Source organism: Phalacrocorax carbo, chromosome 3 (assembly GCF_963921805.1).
Source record: "Phalacrocorax carbo chromosome 3, bPhaCar2.1, whole genome shotgun sequence".
Lineage (NCBI taxonomy): Eukaryota > Metazoa > Chordata > Aves > Suliformes > Phalacrocoracidae > Phalacrocorax > Phalacrocorax carbo.
The window spans coordinates 6,834,457-6,861,657 of NC_087515.1; the positions used below are offsets into that span (position 1 = coordinate 6,834,457).

Here is a 27,201-nt window from a genome sequence, read left to right on the forward strand (position 1 = left end):
TTCTGAGAATGCTAGCTCAAAGCCCAAAACAGAAACAAAGATCATGTTCTCACTCAACTTCTTTCTGCTGGGTAGCCCAGGATAGTGTAAGAGTCTAATCAGACTAGTCACACAGTTAATCTTCTTTCAAAAGGGACCTGCCCAAATTGTGAAATACACAGCATAGCCTGTTACAGCAATCCAGATGCAAAATCAGTGTCTCTATGACCCCACTCCAGAGCAGTTACAGCAGGTAAATGTCTACCCCTCTTACTATCATGGAGGTCATTTGTCAGTAGCTTATAACTTACTACTGTAGCAAAGAAAACAGTGCTGTCTGTACCTCCAGCAGCCTAACTAATGTTCCAGTGGATATTTTTTCAAGGTAAGCAAGGCTCTTTTTTTTGTGTGTGTGACAGAGTAGCAGCATTTGGAAGTGTGCTTCTATGTGCATATGCAAGAAAAAAATAAGCCAATAAGCCAATACAGCTTTAAACAAAACAAAGCATTAAGAAAAACTAAGAGGTGAACTACAAGTTTGCTAGTAGCAAAGCAGGTGATATTTGCCCTGTTGCTCTTTGAAGTTCTATGCACAAAATGCTTAGTAAATACTGCAATCATAGTAAACACAAGAAATCCTGGAAGGGAGGGGATGCTTTTGCTCAGTATGAAGGAACTCATTTTTAACTCTCTCCAGAGCCAGATGTAGTTTAAATGCCAAGATAATACTTAAAGTTCATTTTTCAAAGGTGTATTTATTAGTCACAGAAACCATTTTTCCTGCAGAAAATTTTATCATTTAATTCAGTTCCATTACAGTTCTCTACTGATTTTTCTTTGTTTCTCCTGTCCCTTGCCATGGGTTTGGCTGAACAGCAGATGTCAATTTTTCAGTTACGGTTTGGAGACTCCTTCTCCTCTCCCTACCACAAGGGACTATCTCGCTATTCTTCCTTCCCTCCAAGAATGCAGAGGGGAACTGCTTTCCTGCCTTGCCGTAGCTCAGTCAGATTTTCAGAGAGGAGGCAGCTGGGAGGAAGGGAAACATCTTTGCTTTGAGAGTCATCACTTCATCCAAATAGCAGCCACACATCCTACGGGAAGGAAGGACACATGCACACATGTGCAAAGTGATATGTCTAGGGCTTCCCAATTCCAATTTTATACCCCCTATTCAGTTTGACAGCCACATCATGCAGTCCATGAACTGAACTTCCCCACTTCATGATTTTTAAAATATGTAAGACATGAGAACCAGCAGAAATTCATCCGGAGCAAGGTGTGCAAAAGATCCCTAAGAGAAGAGAAGTGAAACTAAGTCAAAACCATGTTTCTCAATCTCAAACAATTTGGTACAAAGGTCTGTTTATTACCCAACAATGTGGCAGTGTATACAAAGACAGTGTGGAATGTGACATTTACAGGGAATTTCAGTACATCATGCACAGATACTATTGCAGTGTTATTTTAATAGTTCCAGAATGTTATGCTGAATAAATACTCCTTGCTTCAAAAAATCATTTCTACTTTTACATAAAAATATAATATTGCACTCTTTACAAGGCCAGCAATTTTGCATATTGATTTGTAACAAGTGGAATTCTACTTTATAAAAATAAGCCTTTGTGAGCAACATCCCAAACCAGGGAGCACAAAAGCACCCCAAAACCACAATATTTATATTTCATCTCTTAAATAAAGCACACCACTTCAACACAAGCCAGGAAGCTTTTCAGTCTGTATGTGGACCTTCCATTAACATTTAGACAGTGAAAAACGTGACTAAAGCCATCCCATACAATGCTGCTACAATATACGCAGTTTAAAATTCAATTCATACGGTATCTAGCCACTTGCTTAATTGAATCAAACATCAGCGTTTGTGTCATGGACTACGAGAATATTTTTCTTCAGTTTTTCTAGTTTGAGAAGTTCTTCAGATTGGGAAGTTGCAAGATTTCCAAAGACGGATTGGAATTTTCAAGAGAAGTGTAAAGATTTGTGTGTGTCATCATCATCACAACTTGACAATTCCATATACAGGGTTTTGAAGGCAGATGAACCTTAAACACAAGATCTAGCAGTTCATCCATATGGCAACAGTGGAACATGTCAATGATGAAAAAGCAACGCTATTTAAAAGGAAAATACAACTATTAGACTTGTGTAACATTCCTGTTTTGCCATTCGCATGACTGGCAGGCACTCGGTCATGGTGGCAGGTTTAGAGTTCTTCAAATCCATCAACTGAAATGTTAATTTTTTCATCTGGCCTAAGAATTCAAATTTGTTAAGCCTTTCACAATGGAGGCTTATTTTAATTCCTCAAAAAATAGCACCTAGGAATAAATAACATATTTGCACAGTGTATCTGTGTAAACTCTTCCAAATCATCTGATGCCTATGAACATTGATCATTCAAGCAGTTAGATTCAAACATTTTACAGTGTATTGAACTTCAGTGACACTAGAACAGGCAGCACATCTGTGCCTTCTTTAATGCCTTTTTTAGAGCTCTGGAGGATAAGCTGTATATGTATACAATATATATTCTGCCACAGAATTGCAATAGCTAGGTGTTACAAAGTTCGGGAGTTAATACTACATTAAGAAACAAAACCAAAACGTGATCTAACTATTGCTTTGTGATGCCATGAGGTGTCTACCCACTGCTAAGACAAATATTTTGTCTGTTGTAAAGACTCACACTAACAGAAGATGGCAAAAGTTACAAATATAAAGATAACCAAAATTCAATTTTTAGCATTACAATACCATAAGGTGGTGCAAAAAGCACCTACTAAGTTCCTTGCTTCTCAAAAAAAGCAATTTTACATGATCTTGGATTTTTAAGTTTTGGGTTGCTTATCCCAGAGCTAACTATACTGCACTCAACTAACGAGATATACATATGCTGACATTTTAATAGATATTTACAGAAGTCTATGCTGCTAACATTTTACAACTTACAAGGGGGAATAAGCATTATCAATCAATTTTTTAAATACTTCTGTCCAAGAAGTGATTTAAAAAAATACTATTAGGTTTCGTATTGCAGCATTTTGACTTGTATGTTAGAGCATTTATGAGTCCCTTTGCTGGTATTGGAGTATATGACCAGAGCTTCCTGGTGACCTGGATATGCTTCAAGTTTGTGCATGCACACAAAATTTTACACCACCTTAGACAGCTCTTATTTAAATTTATTCAGTCATTCTAGAGAAACTACTTCAAAAATCCAGTTAAATAAGAAATTCTATTATCTATTTTGGATTTAAAGTGCATCAGAGACAAAGTTAGCAGCAAACGTAGTCATCACCCAGCCGCATAGCTGCTAAGGAATGAATAGAACATGGGTAACTTCAAGCGCTGCTGGTCCTTGCGACACCAAGCTATAACATTTCCATCACTATTAGCTGTGAACAAGTGATGACCATCACAGGAAAATGTAAGGCTGAAAAACAAGAAAACAATCTATTTTTACATCAGGTTTGGCTATTTAAAATGCTAGAAGACATTAAGAAACCCGTACGAGTATAGCCAACAAGAACTAGTTCTCAGGCAAGACCCAGTGCGTACATTAACCTAGTAATATGTTTACATATACCTGCTTACGCATTTTTTGTAGCCAGACTGAACTACAGCTTTGTCCAGCACTTCAGCGTGCTAGGCAGTTCAGTACTCCTTTCTTTGCAGCATCAAAGAACAGGGTAGGATCAGTAGCAGCATCCTACTCTTTCCCTGGGCTGCCCCTTCTACTTCTGAAAGGAAGGCTTTTCAGCTGCAGAACTCTGTGCCCTCTGAACTTGCTTGCTGACAAAGGCAGAAACTAAATCCATCAGATTTCATGGCACAGCACAGGGCTTTTGTTCAGCCGGGCATTTCTTGAGCTATAACAGTAGTAAAGCCCTTCAGTCATGCCACGGGTAATGTTAGAGAGCACAAAGGTCAGCATCCATTTTCTGTCTCATTTAAGCAGGAAACTTTAAATTATTAAACAGCTACTAAATCATTATCAACAAGCTTTGTGAAGTATGTTTCTTAAAGGAGCTAAACAAAAGGCAGTGACTGCTATCAGACAATGCTTTTAATTTCTAAAAAAAGGTGATTAGTGGTTTGGGTTTGAAAAAAGATATTTCAGCAATGGTCAAATAAAATTTTTCAGAGTAATTTGTTACTATGCTAACATTAAGTTTTGGCATAGCGTTAAGACCTCTGTGCAGGTTACTGTACCACTGGGGTATCAGAGACAATCCTTTGAATGTGTTCTAAAAAGATTTTGGCATTAGTATAATTCTGCTTATATAAATCAAGGGGACTCAAGAGAAAATTACACAAGCACTCCAAAATGGCAGCTTCCAGGCTCCTCTGTGTTTCCTTTACTCCCTTCTCCACTGTTTCCCTCCAGCATCAGAAGAAAAACAATGGTCAGCAAAAATGCAGTGTTTTCACTTATTTCTGAGCAAGAAAAAACCTGTCTAATTGGGTCTGACAAAGTTAAGATTATCTAATGATTTTACACAGGTTCTTGGGAAAAATATTATACTTAAGAATATGAAGAGTAGCCATTGTTCAGTTCCCAAGGGAATCCTGCTAATTTCTATCTGCCGGCAGCAGAACTAGTTATTACTGTCATTACAAATACAGTATGCTTGTGTTCATTTTGCTCTCACGAAAAATTAGTAGGATTGCATTGCTTGTTTTAGACATGGGTGTTTACCTCCTTTCCTCACGTCAAATCCATGTTCAGTACTCGCTGCTATTTTGTTGTGGTCCCCTCACCCCCACAAGAAAAATCCATTTATTGTATACTTAACATCTTTTTACCTTACGATAGGTTTGGCTGACTTTGAAAATGTTATTTCTCGTACTGGCTTCAAGTCCCACGTGCTCCACAGTCTGAAAGAAAGAGTAATTTTTTTCGCATTTAATTTCACAAATGATTCAGTGATAAACGTAACCTATTTAGCAACTACTAAGATTGGAAACTGAACAATAGCTTATCCACCTTCTTTAAAGCCAGATATCAGCATGATGTTTGGCTACATGCTCTCACACTGTGAGCCCAAGCTAAAGCATTTTAAGAATTAAAGTTTTAAACACTTACCTTACAACTCCATTTTCAAGTCCCCCTGCAATCACGTTGACAGACACTCCTTCAGGCTGGTTAGAGAAAGCAACAGAGCAAATACTTTCCCTGCAGTGTACATGTCCCACGAGGTCACCATTAACTGTCCAAAGTCTCAAATCACTACCCCCTCCAACTGCAACAGAACATAGCATAGCAGTATTCAAAAATAAATAGACAATAAATATTCAATAATAAATCTTTAAAAAATAGACTACAACTAGGTCTATGCAACAATCTTTCGGTGTTAAAGAATTCAACTTCTTGAAAGATCAGAAGGTTTAAATGACTTAGTGATGCGTGCTGCAGTAAACAATTAACTCTTCCCTCCTTTTGTGACAGGGAGCATGCAAACCACCAAGCCACTGCATTAGAAGACATGACTTCATGTTTATGGAACGTTGCTCTTACAAAATGGATTTACTTTTAATGACCAATTTTCACGTACTAACAGGGAAGCACTAAGAAGGAATTTATACTATCTGCTTTAAACAGCTAGTTCTTGTACCCTGGCTTGTGTTTTAAGCAAAATACTTAAAAGTAGCAAGCATACTTATCTTACCCAGTTATCTGGGATTATTTGATTCTATCAAAGAACAAAAGTCAGCTACTGCTTTCTCTTAAAAGGGATTGAAACTCATGTCTCTTACCAATTAAAGAATACAGTATTTTCTAGAAAAAAAACCCATTGGTTTGTGAGCTACAGAAGTGGAGTTCCAAGTCTCCATGTCAGTTTAAAAGCTGAATATTAGGTTTCTGAAGCTGCCACAATAACTTCCCCTTGTCCTTTAATACTACAGACTGTGCTGTTTTGCCTTTTTCCTCCCCCCACTCCCTGATTTGGAACAGCATTAGTTTCAGTTCAGTCTATAGAGAACTGCAGTAAGTGGCTAAAAGATACTTGAGTATGTAAGACCTACCTTACTCAAGGCAAAAAGAGAAAAAATTGGCCCAAAGTGAGAATTGGGTCGATAACTGTCTTCTAACAATATGGATAGAAAAAGTTAAGCTCTCTTCCTTCTTATCGTGTAACTCCTTGGATCAATGGAAAAATACTCCGTCTTTCAGAGAGAACCTATTTCTGCCCCAGTCTCAAGTTAGCACCATGCACACAGGTATCCTTATGGACAGCAAAACAGCGTGAGGACTCTGACTTGGCCCTGCTTTACCAATACACAGTCTTGTAGCACATAGTCGATCCTCAAGTCAGTGAGCATCTCTATGAAATACTTGGAATTCTCCTGCTCAAAAAGGTCTTAAGGCTCTCAGCCAGAAACAGGACTATCGGGAAAACAAGACAGTACAAACACCTGCTTTAAAATAAGATGACAGAGAATTATTTCCCTCTGTAGGGGCCCTAATACAAATATCTACTATTTCTTTATAGCTGTATAGTATAGCTGTAATTCCTCTTTGTTTTAACCTAGTGAATAGCTAAGCAAATCTGTTTGCTTCTGGGGATACGGAAGCATTTAAAGCGATAAAGTGAGTTAAAAAATTCTGTTGCTCTGTAATACACTGAAGAACTGTACGTTTGACAAGAAATCCCTGTTAAAAATGAAAGCGGCCAACTTCACAGAATTTAGGTCTCCCAGGATTCTGTTGAAATTTCAAGTCTTTATAAAAAGAGATCAAGCTGTTAGCTTTTATATCTCTACAGTTTACTCAAACACCTGCCGAATAACTTCTGGAGAAATATGTATGTTACCATGCAAAAAAGAAGAGCACTCCTATTTTTGGTCAACTGTGTCCTCAGATGATTAACACATACTCAGTAACTAATATAATAGCAAGTCTCCTGATTTATTTGGTCTGCAAGTCAAAACAGCTTTCTTGACTGCCAAATATACCTGAATCACAAACTGTTGCAATATCACCAGTTGTTTCGCTAGCTGAAACTGCAGTCACAGGACTCTTGTGCCCAGCCAGGCTCTGGACATAGCACAGCCTGAAGAAAATAAAAAGAAAACAAGCCTAAAGTTCAGACTCAAACACAGAAAAGGTTCTTTGAGGAAAATATCCAAGCGTTCTATTACTTTCAATCACATTTTGCATGATGATGGTATTTTTAATATTCATTCTAGAATGCCAACACTCTTTATGGGGGAAAAAAAAACCACATTAGGTGTGACTTCACTGTAAGATATGCATGGAACAAATTCAGTAACCTTTAAAAGGGTAAAGATACCCCGAAGTTGGAAAACAGGTATGTAAGAAAAAACATTGGAAAGAGTTCCATATATACTTGTACCTGTTCAAATCCCATATGATGCAGGTTCCATCTTTGCTGACACTTATCATTATACTGTATGGTTTGCATACAAACAAGCTTGTTATTTCTGCTGTGTGACCATACAGATGGACTTGTGATTCCATTTCTATCTCTGAAGTCTGAAAAACAGAAAGATAACACGTGAGCTCCTACAAAAAATTAACGTACTTTTTCTGAAAAGGATAATATACGGACAAGGTTAATTTTTAGATTACAAAAAAATGGTTCCTATTGCTTTTAATGTCATCAGTTTATCAACATTGTTAATGCTTTATGTTTAAAGCTTTATAACGTGATAAGCCATATATATTATTAATGTTCAACTTTTTGCTTCCAGTGCTTTAGTCTAAGCAAACATTTTGATGTAGCCCAGTGAATCGGAACAGAGAACTATTGTACTTCTGTCTCAGTTATACACCTTGAAATCAGCTGATTTGTTTTTCTGCAAGACTGCTATTTCCACATGACAGCAAAATGACAGTGCTCAATATTTTAGCATCTAGAGGAAGCACTTGGAAACACAGATGGAAAACTCAGCTCAGCAGTTATGACTCTGTATAATAAATTACTGGGAATTCCTCAAGTTGGTGCCAAGTCCTTCAGTGATACCAAGTTGGAAAAACATGCAGGAAGTCAAGTTTAAATATAGAAACTGCTAGATAAAAAAGCAGCAAATTTAACACCAAATAACACTCACTCAAGTTGTATCATTTGAAGTGATTCAAACATCTTGAAAACTGTCTAAGTCGAAGGAGCTGCTTAATCAGAATACTAATGCTTTAATTAAGACAACTTGCTGTACAGAGATTAGGATCATCATTGTAAAAGAAAGGAACAGTTTTCTGCTTGTTTCCTCACACGTCAGAGCACATTGTCTGCATTTTTTGTATGAGGCTACAGGATGCATGTAGCAGGTCCACAAGAAGTTTGCAAGTAGAAACAGACAAGATAAAAATATACATACACTTAACTCATTTTGTAGAAAATGTACATGTGTCTGTGCACTAAAAGGGGCAATATATTCTATGTAATACTGCAAAAGTCAATATACTTTTTGACAACAGAAAGACCTGCTATTTTGCTCTTGTTATTGAGCACCTCATCTGAGTAGACAAATGTATGAAAGGATCCAGTGGTCATTCTCAGAACACTGTGGTATCTCACATAGGCAGCTTCTTTAATCCTTGCTCAGTTAGAGGAAAAAAAAATGATACCAATTTTTTCCAGCAACAAAGACTTCTGGTTTTCTGAAGAACAACATATTTTGATAACCCTTTTACTGTGCTCCTCCCATGTCCTTTAAGTGCTTGCTGTTGATCTGCATTTCAACACCTGAACTGAAAGCAGGATTCATCTTTAGCAGCTTCTCTCTATAGCACTAATAGCAATGGTTTGTTGATTCTTCACTGGTTATTGCAAAAATGTTGTAATATTGTAAGGAGATAGGCTGGAATTTTAGCACCAACTATATTAAGGTCTAATAAGTTACTAAATAATTAACTCATACTGAAAATACCATCCCCTTTTTAATCCCTGCTTGCTTTTAGATGACAACCACTACAGCCATATCTAGATGTGGAAAAGCAGGCAGCTATGTATCTACATTTAAATAGCAGTTCTGTTGTTTACTCCAAGTGATCACCTTCAGCACTTGAGTGGAATTTAAATAATCACTGCCCAGTTTCACTCAAACAGATTATTAAAGTGCGCTCTCTGTTTGCAAGACAACCCTAATAGTCAAGAAGTGAAGGCTGGAATAATTTGTACAGCCAGAAAACCTTGGCTGAGGCTTTCCATGAAGGTATGACTTATTGTCAAGATAGATCAGTAATGAAGCACTGCTTTGAAACTAATTTTTTGACCATCTTAAAGACTAGGAAAAACAGAGCACCTGAAGTACAACATTGAGGTATTTTTGAATTCTGACACCACACCTTTGAATTCCCATATCCAATTAACAACATGGTATCTGTTTTACACCTATGCATTGAATGTATATAAATGTGAAACAGGGCAAAATATTCACATTTCAAGTACTGCATTATAACAGACTGCTCACTTTATCACCGAACAGCTGACAAGATGCATACAGTAGAACAGATGCTAGGAAGCACATTTGCATTCCCTGCAGCCCTGACTTTGGTAACTGGCTCAACAACAGGAGCTACAAAATTGGCACAAGGTCAGTCTGCCTGGGGCATGTAAAACTGTCACTGCTGAGAAATTCAGCAAAAATGTCTCAAAGACAACATCTGTACAGCTGAACAACAACAAAAAAAATCACTTATTTCTAGGAAATGCAGGGTAATTAAGAATCATAACCCTGCTACTAGAGTCTCTTTTTAGCATTGCAGAAGGCAAGTATATTGAATTTCTATTTCAGTAGAAATCTTGAAAAATTTTAACTGGTGTCCAAGTTTCAGTACAGGTCATTTATAAGCTCACTGTTCTGGTGAGCAGTTGAGGTGCCTAACTTAAGATCCAACAGACTGAAGCTTGCAGGCTTCAAGCTCTACTTAATATTTTAAACTCAAAGTGCTGCTGAGCTCAGGAAGCCTGAGTGGCAGATCACCAGAAACTAGAAGAAAGCCAGGGAAGAAATCACTATGTTTGTGTGTTTGCCACCGTTGAAAACAGGAAATTGGGTAGGCATAGCACATCATACCAAGGTTCCCTCTAGCCCATGCTAATGTAGGGATTCAAAAGCATCAAGAGTACAATATGACAAATATGTCTGCCAATACCACTATCTGTATCAAGCTAAATTTGAGAAGCTTAGTTTAGCTGTTGCTATGGGTAATCCTGTAGACAGATCTAAAATGACCTGTCAAGGAAGTTGCAAACTCTTTGTTAAAACTATGAAGAATAGAAATTACTGCTGGAGAAAGTCAGACAGAAGCTCAGAAACTCAGTCTGAACCAGAAGATGAATTTAGAGTTCTATTTGTGGTTTTATACAATGCTTTTTACCACATAGTATCAGGGCAATTTCTATTAGTATCTTGATATCTTCCACTAAACACATAAAATAATGCAAGTTACTTTTCTCCCTTACCTCCTCACAGCTTTTCCCCTTGGGGAATATGACAAAGTGAAGAGGCTTAGTGGTTAATACATACACTGCCAGAGATTTCATCCCAGCTCTCTGTAGTATAAGTGCCTTCTGCATTCTAAATGCTGTTTACTTTGGGGAAATGCATTCCACAGTGTGTTCAGGCTTTGAAAGGCTCTGTCCCCTTCACAGAAGGTACTCCTTAGTGTAGGGAGCTCCATTGTGCCAGAGAGCTTCAATTCCAAGCCCTAGCCTGAATAGTCAGAGCTGTATGTGTAATCATTTATGCACCCAGATGATGAGGGCTGACTAAAGGCTGGCAGTATGTGAACAACAAATTAAAAAAAGCCCACAAATAAACATGCTGACATAAATCTATTTAACAATGTCAAAGAGGATCCTTCAAAAATAAATACTAAACAAGCACTTGATCGTTTTAGCAATTGTCCTGAATATAACATGTTCCCCTTTTCTCACTTGTCCTTTAAAAGAGAGACTGTAATAGCGAACACAGCTAAATCCTTAAATATAAAATCCCATCCAATGGAACTTACCATATTGCTAGTGAATCTGTTCATATATGCTGTGATGACACCAGATTTACTACCTGTGAACAGCTGACAACTGTCTGGCACCCAAGCACAACTTGTTACCTCAGAAAGACAAAACAAAGCCAGAAAAATTAGAACAAAAACTATTCTAACTGCTATTTTCATTAGCCATAGCAATTGGTCAAACTGGTTCTTTATTGGTTAGCCTAAGAAAAGCTAAAGAAATCCAAGAATTAAAATATACCTGCTCTCGTTTATATTGGCTATTACTTCAGAAACAAAGTAAAGAGGGAAATTCTGCGTAGCCCAGAATTCACAGCCAAAGAGTAGTGAACTGCTGCAGACTTTTAGATCTACAGCCACATCAGCCAAAGTCTTTTTGGTAGAATCTCATCAACCATTGAAGTGTTACAGAGATTACGTAGTGTTCCTTAACAATCTTTTAGACAGTCTTTTTCAGAGGAATCCTAAACTATAGTCAAGTTCTGTTTCTGATGCAAAGCATCTATAATTTCTTCCTATAATCATTTTTCTTGATCCAGAACATAAGGTTTTATAAATCCACACCAATATTCCATAGGAGGGAAAAGCTGCAAAAATCAACTGCATTCAGAAGGGATCTTTACCTAGTACAGGAACACATCCAGGAGCAAGATACACTGGACCAATGGGGGACCAAAAGAGAATCAAACAGATTAAAACCAATTGTGTTTCAATGCTCATCTCCAAGAAAAACAAAAGCAGGAGTACCTATTGCCACTTAGACTAGCAATATTGAACTGAAGACCAAAAGATTGATTTTTTTCTTTTTACCTGATGGAACTGTGAACTCTGTATAAAATTTACTGGAGGTTCACTTTGCTTGCTTTTCAGTCGTAGAATGTTATCGGCGTATCCCCAGCTCAGGATAGCTGACCACTGAATATCAGTACTGTGCATGCTTCTCACACCTGAAGGAAGGCATATAATATTGTGTCACATATGCAACCGAAGAGTTGCTCACCTTGAGAGTCAACAACAAATATCTCAGGTCCATGTTCTACCACAAGCTAGGATATAAAAAACTCCAAAGTTTCAAAATAAGACATTTTCTGTTAGGCTATGGCTTAATCTGCAATGTACTTTAAACAAAGTTTTCAGAGACTATGTAAACATTCAGTGTTCTCCAAAGACAGTTTGCAACCTGGACAAAGCTTTTTTGCAGAAATGTTGTGTCTATTGGGAGTGGCTGCCAATACTTCTCAGCTAGAGAAATGATTGTTCATAACTTCAAGGAGAAAGTTACTTATTTTTGTTGACTAAATGTGAAGCTGTTTATTTTTAAGAAAAACTTTCACTAGTGCATGTTACAAACAAAAGAAGAACATGAGAAACTTTATACATTATCAGTAAGAATCCCTCAGAGAAGTTTATCTGAAAGCAGAAGACCCTTCACCTCTGCTTTTTACTGATAACTTCCCTCATTCTTTGCCTCTAAAAACCATTCCTTTAATTCTCCTTTCCACTGCCACATGTTCTTTTCACCTGTTCTTCAGTTTTTCTTTGACTCAATCTGCTGGAAGTAAAGTTAAACCCTCATGCTCTGGTCTCTAATTGCAAAAATCAACTTAATTACAACATGCCTCTAAGTAGTTTTAAAAATTAGAATACCCACCCCTCCAGATATGATATCACATGTGGAAGCTGTTACTAGGTTTATAAATCATTCTTTGGCAAAAGACTAAATTTGGGAAGTTTTCTGGAAAATTAGATTTAGCATTAAAATTGTAAATTAAACATAGCATTAGATTTAAATTTTTTATGGCTCATTTTCATATGTATTGTCCTCTACATGCACAAGCACAAATTCATACCTTGCTCCTTGCTATATATCATCAAAAGGCAAAACTTGCGGGACAAACCGCAGATAGCTTTAGTTGGTAAAGCCTGGAGGGAGCCAAACCTTTCTCCATGTGGTTGGCTAAAGCAGACAACAGGATCTGGAGCACTTGGGGAACCAACATATTCTCCCCACTTCAATCCTTTTATCCATGGTAATGGACTCTAAAACAAGTACAAATAAGATGGAAATTAAAAGCTGGTAAAAGGTTTTCAGAAAAATATTATTTCTTTAAGCAAGGGAGAATCATTCATATCACACTCCTGTAAGCAATCACATGGTAAGGACTGCTGAAGTATTCCAAAAATACTAGGAAGATACTACAGTGCTTCCTACTTGTCATCAGCTCAATTGTTGGCTTGAAGAAGTGCAAGAACTCCCTTAAAGGGCTGCGATGGAAGCTTGTAGCTCAGGTAGTTTAGTGAAAAATACAGATCTCTTCAAATGCAAGAATTCACTTTCTCACTGGACTTTAGGGAAAACAAGTGTTTAAGTGAAGAAAGTTGAACTGTCCTATGGACAATGAAAAGTTGAGAATGGAGGAAAGCACAGTACATCCTTACCTACTGTAGGTTTGCACACAGATTCCAGAATTCATAACTGAAAGTATGGAACTGGTTAAGTGAAATGCTTTCCAACACCTATTTGCTATGACCAAGATAAATTAAGATCTATCTTAGTTTGACACAAAATATATCACAAATGCATGAAAATAATTTTCAATATCACTTTTCTGATTTCATGTTTTTTCTTTACAGTACAATATGGGCAGTAAATTGCAGTTTTAAGAAGGAAACTAAACATGGGGTACAATAATTACAGCATATGAATATTAATTAAACCATCTTGCAAATCAAAATGACTTACTGGATAAATTATTTCTTTAGTGTGTTCTCTGGTTTCTCTGAAAGCAAACTGCACTAGTAATCCCATGGCAGCAGGGAGTTCTCCTTCCATGATAAGCCTGGATCCAGGTCTGCTAACATGTGCTGCATGGAACAGCTGGCGAGGTGTTTGACCATATGTTTTTATCATTGTTTCAAGGGCTCTTCTCTGAACAGGATCTTCAACAGCAGAAACATCCATCCCAAAATAGGTCTAGAGAGAAAAACCAGGAGGGGCAAGAATAAGCTTGTCCAAGCATATCTTTGGGAAAAGAGTTGTCAACACATGCACACAAATTGAGAGGCAGACTCTTCAGCTGTTTGGTTAAGACTTGGCCCAAAAGCCATCCCACAACGGCTGTGCTGACTAAAGAGCCACTGGGAACAGTAACCTCATCTCCAATAAAGAAGTGGTGACAACCACCACTTCAAGATTTATCACGTGAGCTGCTCCTGCCTGTATTCCGTGACTAATTTCTGTAGTACACCTTTACCAATCTGTGCAAAACCAGAAGGGTTGCCAATGATAAACAGTAACTTCAAAATGTTTGTCTTCTGTACCTCTTTTTGATCAAGCTATTAAACTCTGGTTTGGGGTGGAGAGGGAAGAACCACCTTCATACTTCAGGAGTGGAAATTCTTTCCTTTCTCTACTTGTCTTTTTCACATCTCACTGTGTACCACATACTTTTCCTCAGACACACTGACAAAGGCCTCAACTTTTCACTTTGAAAAACAATGCACACACTCAAACTTAATATTTGAAATTTAAGGTAACAACCACCATATCAATACTTAAGCACAAAAAATGGAAAAGAAAGGAAAGCATTTGGATGGCTACTTGAAAAGAAAAAAGCCACCACTGCCAAACACTAGTGTTGTATAGCTCTTCCAGCTATAGAATGCTATAGACCAGAACACATCTGAATGCATTTGACACCAGGACCGCCTGGCTGAGCAAACCTTGTGATAGTAGGGACTGAAGCTAAAGAATACAGTCCAAGATATCTGCGTTACAGTTTAGTGAAACTCTGCAATTCTTTATAATAATTGAAGCCTTATTTGAAATTAAATTTTCTGAAGGGTTAAGTGCTTATTAGAGGCATAGTACACAAGATGTATATGAAGGGAAGAACACAAATAAGGAGCTCAGGACAAACTGAACTATTTTAATCTGATCAAAAGCTGCAGCACAATCTACCTAAACGAAAGGCTTCTTTTGAATGAGATGGAAGCAAGTACACACAAAACAATACCCATGTGCCACTGCAAACAACTACCCAGAAAGCCTAAAGCCCACACTTGCTCAGCCCCATGCCCATTCTCAAGGCAAGAATGACAAACACAAATCCACAAGGTCTTACGACAGGCCCTGGGAGCTTATCAGTTCTGTATTGAACTAGTTAAAGCCTTTTCTTATTCTTCAAGACTTCACAAGCAAGGGATCTTGCTTCTTGCTGGATGATTTCCAAGCAAGTCAGACTGAACTTTGCCCCATTAAGTTACCAAGTACAATGAACACACACACTGGTTAACAAATACTTAATACTTACTGCAGGATGAAAGACGTTAATAGCCTGAACAGAGGCCTTGCCTTTTTGCTTATAACCGAACACCAAGTCAATCCAGTGACAGATTGTCTGGGAAACATGGTCAGACTCCAAAGCCTGACGATGAATCAAGATGAACAGACGAGGGTCGTTACGAGCCCAAGGTGGAAGGTTGACATGGTTAACTCTGTCACCATTTTGACGTACTCCAAAATCAAAACCTAGAAACAAGGGTGTGAACATTCCAACATTTTAGTTGACAGTAACTTCAGAAAGGTCTTTACAGGGCTCTACGAAAGCTAACCATTAAGCACAATGACTGATTGCTGATCAACAGGACAGCACCACTAACAAGCGCCCCCAACACATTCAAACTGTACACACTCAATCAAATAGAAAAATCAGACAATAGAAAACTCCTTTGCACCTCTGAAATAATTATGGAAAAACTTCCCTTAAGTCCTACATAACGGCTTTTGTAGTATATCCCACAAATTCGTGCCAGATTTCTCCCATACATCTACTGCTTGGCACATTCAGTCAAGGGATATAAGCATCTTCAGTTTCAACCCATAGGCTCAACTGTACAGCTGTTTTGGAGATACAGTTTTGGTATCCTCTTAGTATACCTTCTCTGTTAACCAGAAAGTCGGGGAGGTAGAAGAATTCTGGGATAAGCTCCTTGACATCAGTCATTGATTCATATGAAGAGAGTCGCCAGGTTGTATTAGTAGAGTGAAAAGTTCTGTCTGGGATGTCAAAACTTTGATCTGTAGAGAGATCCAAACTGAATTTGTTGCATTGATGATGGACACGATAACAGTTGCACATCTGCAGCTTCAAGTAGGTAACTGCTGAGATCATTTAGAAATCTTATATTTCAATTACTATGTGTTATATGTGGACTGCAAGTCAAATAGGTCAGCTTTTTATTCCACATACACTAAGGTATAAATACAAGATGTACAGCTTTATGGACCAGCTTGATAATTTCGGAATGGATCTGTTGTGTAAGCCTACCAGATTTACTTGTACTGAACTCTGCTATTTGGAATTTATAAACTGTGCTAAACAGAGTAACATACAGCATTCCTGGGTCACCAGGGCAAGGCCCAGATGTGAAAGACAAGTGCAAGCAAAAGTAGCCTTACCCTGATAGGCTAAAAACATTTTAGTAAAAGGTGGCAGCCTAACTAGGAAGTGAAGCACAGTTCCGCTGTTGGAATAATGAGATCCGTAGTGATACGGTTGTACTGGGGGCATTGGATCATCTTCTCGTGCTCCTTTACGGTACTCTTCTTCCAAATACTAGAAAAGTAGTACAAAAAAGATATCACAAGTCTCCTGCTTAGAGACTGCATTCGAGTAACAAAAATAAGAGCTTACTTAAGTTTTTTTTTAGGAATAAAACTTAATTTTTAGTGGAACATACATTTAAAAGTAATCAGGAACCAAATACATTTTAGTGTCTAGAGACATGTGATCACTTTTACAATCCAGTTAGGTATCAAAGTTTTAAACCAATTTAAATGACCTGTTTTCCGTTAGTTATTACTTTTGCTCCCCTGCCACCCCCACTCTTTTCTAACACTGCAGAGTCATTTTACAGGCTCTTCAATACTAAGTGGAAAACAATATTTGCAAATACACTAGACCATGATGATACAGACACAAGTTTGAAAGTCCAGCTGCAGACGCTTTCCATCCACAGCATGTTGTTGTTCCCTACAGCCTTTAAAACATTCTAAAAAGCAGAAATCAAAAGAGCACTGCAATCATAGTAGGGCATGTTAAAATAACAGAGTACTGGAGGGAAAACAGCTTTTCCATTATCAAATGGAAAGAATAGCTACAAAATCCACCAAAGCGGAACTCAAAGAGCAAAAAGTTATCTTCCTGATCCTTAGGGATCTTTAAATATATATATGTTCATATGTAGGAAGATATGAATTTAACCTCCCCAGCAATATCACATGGAAAGACTAAATTGATTTATGATTTCAGGTTACACGAACAGAAAAATACAGGTTCTGAGCATGTTAAAACAATTACCAGGAAAGATAACATACTGAAAATGAGAATTCCATAGACATAGAATACTGGATTTGTGGTTTCTTTTCCCCCATCAATATACATTAAAAAAAAAGCTCCATATCATTCATACACAGGAAAAAGGCAAGAAGCAAAGTTATCCAAATTACCTTATAAGTATCCACATAACGATCCTCTTTTTCTTTCGACTGCACAGCAATTGGTTTAATCAGATTTCTGTAACAAAAGTAGTACTGATATCTTGTCATTTTTATAAACATGTTGAGTCACACCATTTAATAACACGTTATTAAGAATAACACCTTTAGTGCCATGAAAAGGCCAAGCAAAATTTAATAGCCAGTGCTAAAGGCGAACTCAGATCCACAAGCTGCCCCATAGGACAGTAACAGGCAAGCAAACGCTAAGCACCTCTGTCAAATCAGAGGCATCATACAAAGGCAAACATTTGTGCGCACAAATGTTAAATTAGCTTAACAAATTTATTAGGGTGGGACAATTCACTTCAATCTAGTCACAGTGAACAGTGTGATTTTGTAACTGGCCATATAATTTACAACATTATCTCCTTATCTATTTCATTTTTGCTAATTGCCCTGGAAGTCTAATCACACAAATTTAAACATACAGCTTCTATTTAAATCTATGGACTATACATATCATATTAAGACAGGATCTAAGTCCAATTCACAGCATCCTTTGAATATACACACTCATAATAGTATGCATTTTATTTTAATGTCTGAGGTGAAGCAGCCACTTATAAAAAGCCCAAGTTACTGTGGATGAGGCTTGTCCCTGCATAGTTCCATTCATGTATGTGCGCAGCTTAGTACAACGAAGTTAAAAAGCTACACTGCACGATCAGTTCAAGTATTTGGAAATAACCAGTTCCAAACATTTCATATTACCTATATACCGATGGATCATTTAGGTCCAGCGTTTCACTGGTGTAGTCAGAAAGTATAAAAGGAAATACTGGATATTGCATGAGATCATTGAAGGAACGGCCCGCATGTTTGTTTAAATGAGTCAGATATTCAAAGTTAGTAATCTGTCCTGTGCACCACAGGTGGGTCAAAGCAGTAATGTTTCCATATTCCAAAAGGTTAGGCAAATTGTTAGTTAAGATGTTGTGGTACACATCATCACGGACCTAGAAGAAAACACCATAGATTTAATAATTTCAAAAGCTTCAAACTACCAAGACTTACTAAGTTTCTCTCATTTTACAGATTTCTGCTGTAATGGAATAATGCTTAGTAGTACTAAGATCCTTTAATGTCTTAGTACATCGGAGATGCGTTTTACATTATTGTAATTGCCCAGAAGTCTAGCTGGGCAATTTTTTTTCCAAAGGTATTAAGCAGAGTTTAATTAATCCATACAACAGGTCTCATTAAAAACTAATGCACAAATGCACAGGATAAAGACACAGCAAAATGCTTTGGTTTAGTATTATCCATCAGTGCCACGCTACCTTTGTATTATCAAAAGCCAAGAGTAAAGTTCTGCCGTTTGTTAGAAATATTTCCACAGCATTGTCTCTTAACTGCCACCAGCGCTTATGAACTTCCTTAATTTCCTCATAGGTCCAGGAAAATGATGCCGGTTCAGTTTCTCCATGAAAACTCTGCAGAATTTGCAATTGAAAAAGTGATTTTAAATGGTAGGTTCTTCCAAACAAGAAACCCTTCAATGGGGCCAGTTTATAACCATACAGCATAGAAGGCAAACTTCTATTTTGTTGTGATGCTTTAAGACATCGTTGTGATTTTCTTCATATATGTTTCCCACCCTCCACTGTCAAGGCTGTGGGCAGACAGCTGCTCTAGTTCCCTAGCCAATGCTGGCAAGCAATGCCAGACTTTCACTGGCTCTAAAGCTAAAAGTATTGGACAGCCAAACCAGAGCACGCAAAGCTTTGCCATGAGTCACAATTCTGACAGTTCTATGAAGGACAAAGCAGCAAAACAGCTGGTAACGTCTTAAGCCACAGGAGCTGCGTGCTTAGTGGATGCAAAGAAGGGCTGCCTGAAAATAATTTAAGACTTTCAATAGTATAACCCATATCTTGATTTTTTTTTTAAAAACATCTATCTGTAGTATGTATAAACTTAAATATGTCAGAGCCTTTATATATCAGAAGGATTAGGTCAGTTCCAGTTTCCTCCATGCAACAGTCCTCTCTTGTATAGGGTAAGGGAAGAGCTAGAACATCCTATATAATGGAAAATTCAAGAATCAGATGCTGTAGAGTACAGCACAATTCATACACTTGAGAGCTTCTGTACTTCCTAATGCTTCAGCTTCCAGTAAGGCAGGTTCTCAGGTACAGACCAAAGCAAGCTCTGTGCACTTATGCCAATGAACTCGGAGCAGTGGAGAGCAAGGTGCAGAAGCCTCCCCACATCACCCCCTCCTCATTCCCTCCCAGCCCCACAGATTTCCCATTTTCTGCTATCACCACCGATTTCACAGCCAGGGGCAAAAGAAGCAACACTGCACCCAAACTTATCAGTTTGGCTGGCCTTGTCCAGAGACCTCTAACTCTGGTACTCCAGTAATCTCAGTGACAGTAGAAAAAAGCTGCTCATGGTCATAGCATCGGAAAATTAAAGCTGGACAATACATTCTAATACTTACTGAATTTTCAATTGTATCTGAAGCATTGTCTTCAACAAAATACATGCCACATTTTCCTGCAGGAAAAAACAGTTGCAAAAAGGTGCATGATATTACTATTTGTATAATGCATCTTAATATACCATTAATAGTGTCTGGGTGTTAAGAATATTAAGACTAGTACCTGGGCAAGACAGTACTTGACAAATAGAATTTAGCATTCCACATCTTTGAGAAAGTGGTCTGAAACTTTAAAACTTAACTACAGTCCAGGTAACACTCATGCGAACAGTAGGGAAGAGAGGCAAAACTGATCTATAATGTATATAATCCAGAAGAAGTCAGGCAACAGCTCAATTACTTTAAAAAAAAAATCAGCCAAGTTTATATATACAGGAGAATCTTAGACAAAAAGGATATTTATGAGGACTGAAAAGTGTACTTACCCAGCAGCAGTTCACCAGCAGTCTCTCTAGAAGGTGCTACGCTTATACATCTTCGATTAACTCTGAAATATTTGAAGTGTATTATTGCTTATGGATTTGTGTACCTTTCCGCACATACCGAAAATGAACAGCCTCAAAAGCTACAGTTGACAGAAGACTTTTCAACACTATGAGTAATGGTTCAAATTTAAAGGAGGGAAAGAAAACAGAACCTCAACTTTCTAGACTTGCACATCAGTGTATTTGCGTTTGTTTATTTCTTTGTGTGTTCTCTGCAGTTATTTTAGGCAGTATTAGTGCCTGTAATAGGTAGCAAATTGACACAACTGCAGAGTTGAGTAACACAATGGTAAAAGCAGAGAGGATGAAAACGCAGTTTGCTTCTGAACACTGAAGGGAAGACCTACCAGATCTAGTAGCACTGACTGTCTTAGGTATCAAAGTGGCAAGTAAAGAAATACCATCAGGTTATCCCATGGAAGTGCCATCCCCATACCACACAAGATGGTATTTGCTTTTACTGATTTTTGAAGTCATGGAGGTAGACAGTTTTAAGACTTAGAAAACATACATGTTGGTTAGCTGTAATCTTTTGCTTATGAGTATAGCAAAACACCCTACCATTTCTGACATTTGTCTATCTATCCCACTTGATTTTTTTTAAATGCTTATTTAGACACAAAAAAGTGAGGAGGACTGTTTCTTTGGAATGGGAGGAAGTGGGAGAGAGGTAAATGTTACCCAAACCCTACCTTATATGTTCACTTGCAGCTTTGTCCTTCACAGTAGAAGAGTGAGAAGAATGTGTTTTGTCTTCAAATAGATAAGATAATGGAGTTTTTATCACACCTATAACAAAGGAAAACATGCACAAGTAAGGCACTAATAGTCATTACAATTCAGATATACTCCTAGAAGATACTGTAATTACCTTCCTGTTTCTGCCTGTCTGGGAGAAGGTACTTGTTTGGAATAGTTAGGTAGCACCTCTGCAAGCGGCGCCTCTCTCTGTTTGGGCCCTCTGTTGGATCCAGTTGCCAAGAAGTTGGGTAATAGACAGGGTCATACCAGAGTGCTCTGAAAAAAACCAATATATGTTAGAGATGGGCAGCAGAAGCAGTGTATGTTCTTAGTTATACTGGTTTTCTTTAAATAGTAGGAAGGCGGAAGTGTCACGGTACTATACTGGCTATACTATACTATATTTCTGAAATATATATACACACTATACTGTATTTCTGAAAAAGTATCAAAAGATTGAATTATGAAGTTTGTTTTCATGAGCTATCCCACTGACTTAGGAGCTACTGCTGTAAGACTGCTCTTGAAGTTACTAATTCCAATGAAAACAGCAATTCAAAGCGTCTAGTACTATATCTTGAAAACCCAGCTGCTGCAAACATGATATAATACTAGTCTTGCAGTGGCAAAAATACCATTGTTTGGTTCCTTGTCAAAACTTATCTTTTGCTCTATGCAGATTAGCGAACACAGTATCTGGATGCTAATGTAACATTAGCCTATTATGTTACTCCATCAATGTAATGCAAGATATTAAAACTCTGACATTCTGCATTTTATTAGGCACAGCAAAATGTATCTGACAAAGAAAACCTGTCTAAATGGCATAGACATACTATTTGGCTACTCACCCTAAAAAAATAGGAGAATAAATCAAGTATTTTACAAGTCTAACATCAGATGATTAGCAAAAATAATTCTGATTTTAATATCATCTACATTTCATGCGCCTCCAAGTAGAATGAAAAGCACATATCAGGCATTGAGTCTCTCTTGCTTTTTCACTGAGATGACAGAACAACTTACCGATCATGGGTAAGCTGCTGAACAAGTTCCTGCCAATGTCTGCTGGCACTTAGCTCTGCCTTATACATCCCCCTGATGTGCTGGATTACTTTCTTCCTTTCCATTCCTTGTGACAGAGACACAGCCTGCGTGATGTCTCCAGCTATTTTAGAAATGTCTTTAGACTTTGTATCCAGACGTTGAAAGAGACTGAGGAAAAAGTTGTGTTTTAAGATGTCAAACACACTGAAAAGGGAAGGCAAGACACCAAAACCCTTATAAAATTCAATCCATTTGGCAGCAGATATCCATAGTTCTTGTTACAGCAGACACAGAGGAATTTAGTCTACATAATCTTCATGATACTCATTAATACCTTCTGTTTCTTAGCCTTCTAAAAAAGCTATTACTTGCAGCCAAAGACACGCCAAGCCAATCAGAAGATCAATGGCTATATATTAGCATCCTTCACTGATTAGCGTATACTCATTACACTGAAAGTCTGAAGTAAGCAGAGTGATTTACCACTGCCCAAATCTCATAAGTTATTCAACATAAAGTCTTATCTCTTGTCTGGACAGACTTGACTAAACTGACCTTTACAGCTACTACAGTTGCCTGCACTGAAGCACGTGGTGTGTGCGCATCTCAGATCTGATTTTTATGGCAGAGCCTGAAATGTAAATTAATGAAAAGAACCTCTTAATCTACTACAACCTACCTAAATTTATATTAGGCCAAGTAGCAACAGTATGTAGCTCACAGAAGTGTTCAAATACTATGCTGAATATAATGATATTTTATTTGTTCAAGATCAGGGTTAGTTGCAGGGACATTTGCCTTACGTTCAGTTGCACAGGTCACAGCAACAGGAGACATGATCGGACAGATACAACAGCTGTAAAACTAAGGGCAAAATGGCAAATGTGCACAAACAGATTCAGTACTCTGAAATGCATGCGATGCCATTTATTATATAACCTATCAAAATGCATATACCTACAATCAAGCTGTTTTTATAATGGTAAAATAAAAACCAGAAAGCTAGCAGTGTTGTTAGTTTGAAGAAGCTTCTCTAATAATCATATAGGTGACTTTGCAATGGGGTGTGCTGAACAGAGAACATTCTTACAGAGTTCTTGCAGCCCCTTTTAGAAGGCACTTACTTTTGCCGATTATTAGCCATTGTCTTCTCCCAAGCAGCTTTGTTTACACCTTCTTCCATCTCATATTTCTTCTGATCCTGAGTGGAAGTTCAATACATTACTTTTTTTTTCCAGTTGTACAAAATAAGGAAGCAGAAGCTACAGGATATGCCAATTTAAAAAAGGAAGACTGACAAAACTGCTCAACTGAGATCTTCACGGCATTTAAAACCCTCAAGAATTCATTTCAGTTACTGTTTTATGTTTAGAGATTTTTTTTTTGCAAGGAACCATAAAATTTATTTTTCCTGACAGTGAGATACACTAGTAGCTTATTATGAACTCTCACTTTTGCCTGGGTTAAGTAATACGCTTAACCAAGAAGCATTAGCATGTGAACTTGCTGTGAAGCACTGAGTATGTGACAGAAATAATCAGAACCCAAAGAGAATCCCCAAAAGCTTAAGCCATGCACCAAGCAAACAAAACAGCTGTCTGCAGTAAAACTCTAACCCCCGTATAACAGACAATTGTCTCAAATATACCCAGTTTTTGAAGTAAAGTTTTTATTCACAAACCTCTTTCAAAGCTTTTATTAGATCAGGTTTTGGTCGTGGGCTCAGGGGAATGCATTTATAGCCACAACATTTTAATGTATTCACAAAGTCTCCTGCTGCTCTTTGTTCTTCTTTGGTCATTTCATTGCTGTGATTGTGCATTAGCTCATATAAATAGAGTGCTAATTTAGGTCCATGCTAAAAGATTAAAAGAAGGGAAGAGGGGAAAGAAGATGTATGGTCATTCTCATTTCCATAATACAACACAGAGCAGTTTTTTCCTCCAACTTTATTCCCTCTTCTGGTCAGCCTGGACAGGCTGCTTCTACTAATTTTTCTGGGATTTAAAGAAAATGGCTGCTTTAATGTTTGAAGATAAACTGTCATAAAACTAGAAACAACATGCTGGATTTAATCCTCCACATGATAAAGCTTCTCCCAGCATCGTCTGACTTTTAAAATAGCTTACAGGAAAGCTACGTTTCTTTTCCAAATACTCAGCTCCTGCAGCCTTGTTTGTACTTCAGGAAATATGCACCAGAGACTCCTAATTTTGCATGCCAAGATTGCTACACCTTGTTTGATTAACCAAAATAGAGCTGACAGATAATGAAGTTAAGCAGATACAGGCCATAAATGCACTCAACATGACACTCCCAAAGAAGCTATTGCTATTATATTAGCTCTTTTCTTACTGGTGGAAGCGTTAATTGAATAATGTATATGTGATCATAAATGCGTGTCATAGGGTCATCTAGTAAGTACTTTCTCTCCTTAGTATACAGTGATCCAAACAGTGGCATGTTTTGCATCATTTACTTCATTCTTGCAGTTCCTGAAGTTCTTAAACATTGACGTTCCTACCCAATTCCTGATCATGGCTCTAAAAAAATGCTCTCAAGCTTGCACCACCACTGAGTACTGTAAAAAAAAAAACTTTTCCTGACAAGCTGAGAAAAGCAAGGACAAACTATTCAACTATTTAAGAACGTGGAATACACAATCCTACTTTAAGAAATAAATAAAGGCTAAATTATGAAAGATAAAAGTACTACTTTGATCCAGGACTGATTGCCTGTCAAAATCAAGCAACAATCAGTTCTTACAAGTTTCAGGAAGTCTGCAGATAGGGTTCCACGGCAAGAGTAATTCCTTCGTTAACCTGATTTTTCAGGGTACCTTAACTTCAAGCATCTCCAGTACAATTCTTCATGTTAAAACTAGTACCACCTTCTGTTTCTGCACTACACAGACTATATGATGTTTGATGTGCTACAGGGTCAACATACCCAGATTTAATTCTGTCTTGCCTCTTACAAAACCATCCTCCCTCAGGATAATGTAGCAATCGCAGAGGTACACACAGGCATTTTGTAAGACACGACTTTGTCATTACACTAAACATTGCTAGAGCAGCAGCGAACAACTTTAGCCACCCCCCATTCCAAATAATGGTAAAATTTAGGCAAAAAAAATTGAATATAGGTTTCACAGAACTTCTCTCAAACACTTTTGAGCTTACTTGCAAAGTTGGGCTAAGACAGTCACGCATAATCTCTTGATGGTTTACTTCATGTACCATCTCCAAAGCCTGCTTTCGCTCTTGTAGTGGCCTTGCCGGAGATAAGTTGTGCACAAGAAGCCTGCCAAGTTGTGTACGGAACGTGTCCTTACATGACAAGAGGATTCTCTTCCACTGCTGCTTCGGTGTGTTTGTCCTGCTGGTGCCCTAAGCAAGAGAGGCAATTTTTTATTATTACAGGGATAGGGGTTCCTTTATCAAGTTTTTCACATTACAAAACATACACAGTTAATACGATCAAAATGTAAGACAATAAGATTTCTCCACCAAAACAGTGTTTTTGTTTACTGATTATTATTATGGGTTAAAAGGTGTTATATTAAAAGTGAAAGAAGGGTTTTTTCATTCTAATAAAATATGCATTTTTTCTTTTCCTCTCAGTCTGCCACAATATTAGGAATACAACTCCTACCTAAACTGCATATTCAGTTAGAGGGACTACGCAACAAGCCAAAAAGTGAAAATTGTGATGTGGAAGGTTCAAAAAAAAAAATCAAAGGGGTTTTTTGCTTGCTTATTTTAATGAATAGCCCCTCTACAGTAATCACTAGTTTCTCAATGGGTTACCTCAAAAGAATAGAAACCAGGCATTGGTGCTCACAAAAAGAAACCTGACGTCTTTGAAAAGTTCTACAAGTATGGCATGATGGAAAGATACAGACCTAACAAACTTAATTTTCCAGAGCTAGAAAGGAAATTAGGTTGAGCTACTTTTTATAAAGATGACCTAAGGGAAAGAGGCAAGAAGCAGTAAGTTAAGTTTTCCAATAACACCATTTCAAATTACCCAGGCGAAACAGGATCCCCTTGGAAAGGCTGACAAGCTAACTCCTGTATGCTAGAAAACTCTTAGCCCTTTGGCAACAACTGAAAGAAAGAGAAAGTTCCCCTTCCCCCCAGTTACATCACCAACTCTACATCATAGACACGAACTGCTCAGAAACCCTCCATCACCTGTGGTTGAACAGCACATCTTGTTTTATCAGCTCCAGCAAACCTAAACCTTGAGGTTTAAGAGACAAAGCAAAATTGTGGACTAGGCAGACATCTATAACTTGTGTGCTTGTTCAAGGAGCAGAAATTTGCTAAATGTTAAGGTAAAAAAAATCAGAACAGATGCATTTATTGTTTTACAACTGCAGAGTAACTGGGAAGCTGAACAAGAGTTTTTAATACCACAGCTGAATTGACAGAGGGAGTAAGAAAAGCACTTATGGACAGAAGACTTGACGCATAAAGTTCCTAATAAAGGAACCTTATGAAATATGCTTTAATGTGGACTACATCTGATTACTTACAATGGATACTTTGATTCCTTCTACCAACATTTTGAACATCTCTTTAAGAAAAGGATTTGTTCTGTTAGGTGGTTCTTGCTGGCTTTCCTCTTCAGGAACTTCCAGCTGGGATGCTGAAAGTCTGCTTTGACTTGTGGTTTCCGTTATACCCAGTACATCAAGGCACTCTTCAGTAGACGCTTAAAATTTAAGCAGCATATATTGATCAGTACCATCTCAAGCAAGACAATCCTGCGATCCTTTAGGTGGCATTAAATCTAATATTGCCTTTACTCCTATACTTACCATACTTTATTTTAAAAATCAAAAAGTATTCCTTATTTCAATTCCCTTACACACCAATTTATTCAGCATTTCTAGTTAATCACAGAGCCATTCAATTATTTGTCCCACATA

General features: G+C 37.7%; 1 protein-coding gene across 2 annotated transcripts in view; it reads right to left on the reverse strand.

The window, feature by feature from the left end:
- Positions 1-1,327: 1,327 nt before the first annotated feature.
- The window catches only part of LYST (lysosomal trafficking regulator), an 85,979-nt gene continuing 60,105 nt past the window's right edge, over positions 1,328-27,201 (reverse strand). For both annotated transcript variants that reach the window (XM_064445743.1, XM_064445744.1), the window contains 24 exons: positions 26,806-26,984; positions 25,448-25,654; positions 23,947-24,123; positions 23,390-23,466; positions 22,245-22,433; positions 21,349-21,494; positions 21,170-21,266; positions 20,418-20,479; positions 19,993-20,048; positions 18,827-18,979; positions 18,258-18,502; positions 17,496-17,562; positions 16,446-16,602; positions 15,924-16,064; positions 15,298-15,515; positions 13,728-13,958; positions 12,835-13,024; positions 11,795-11,931; positions 10,985-11,083; positions 7,359-7,498; positions 6,958-7,055; positions 5,087-5,243; positions 4,807-4,878; positions 1,328-3,433 (listed from right to left, as the gene is read on the reverse strand). In XM_064445743.1, the coding sequence (XP_064301813.1) occupies positions 3,295-3,433; positions 4,807-4,878; positions 5,087-5,243; positions 6,958-7,055; positions 7,359-7,498; positions 10,985-11,083; positions 11,795-11,931; positions 12,835-13,024; positions 13,728-13,958; positions 15,298-15,515; positions 15,924-16,064; positions 16,446-16,602; positions 17,496-17,562; positions 18,258-18,502; positions 18,827-18,979; positions 19,993-20,048; positions 20,418-20,479; positions 21,170-21,266; positions 21,349-21,494; positions 22,245-22,433; positions 23,390-23,466; positions 23,947-24,123; positions 25,448-25,654; positions 26,806-26,984 (3,434 nt within the window). In that variant the 3' untranslated portion in view covers positions 1,328-3,294. The remainder of the gene's footprint in view (positions 3,434-4,806; positions 4,879-5,086; positions 5,244-6,957; positions 7,056-7,358; positions 7,499-10,984; positions 11,084-11,794; positions 11,932-12,834; positions 13,025-13,727; positions 13,959-15,297; positions 15,516-15,923; positions 16,065-16,445; positions 16,603-17,495; positions 17,563-18,257; positions 18,503-18,826; positions 18,980-19,992; positions 20,049-20,417; positions 20,480-21,169; positions 21,267-21,348; positions 21,495-22,244; positions 22,434-23,389; positions 23,467-23,946; positions 24,124-25,447; positions 25,655-26,805; positions 26,985-27,201) is intronic.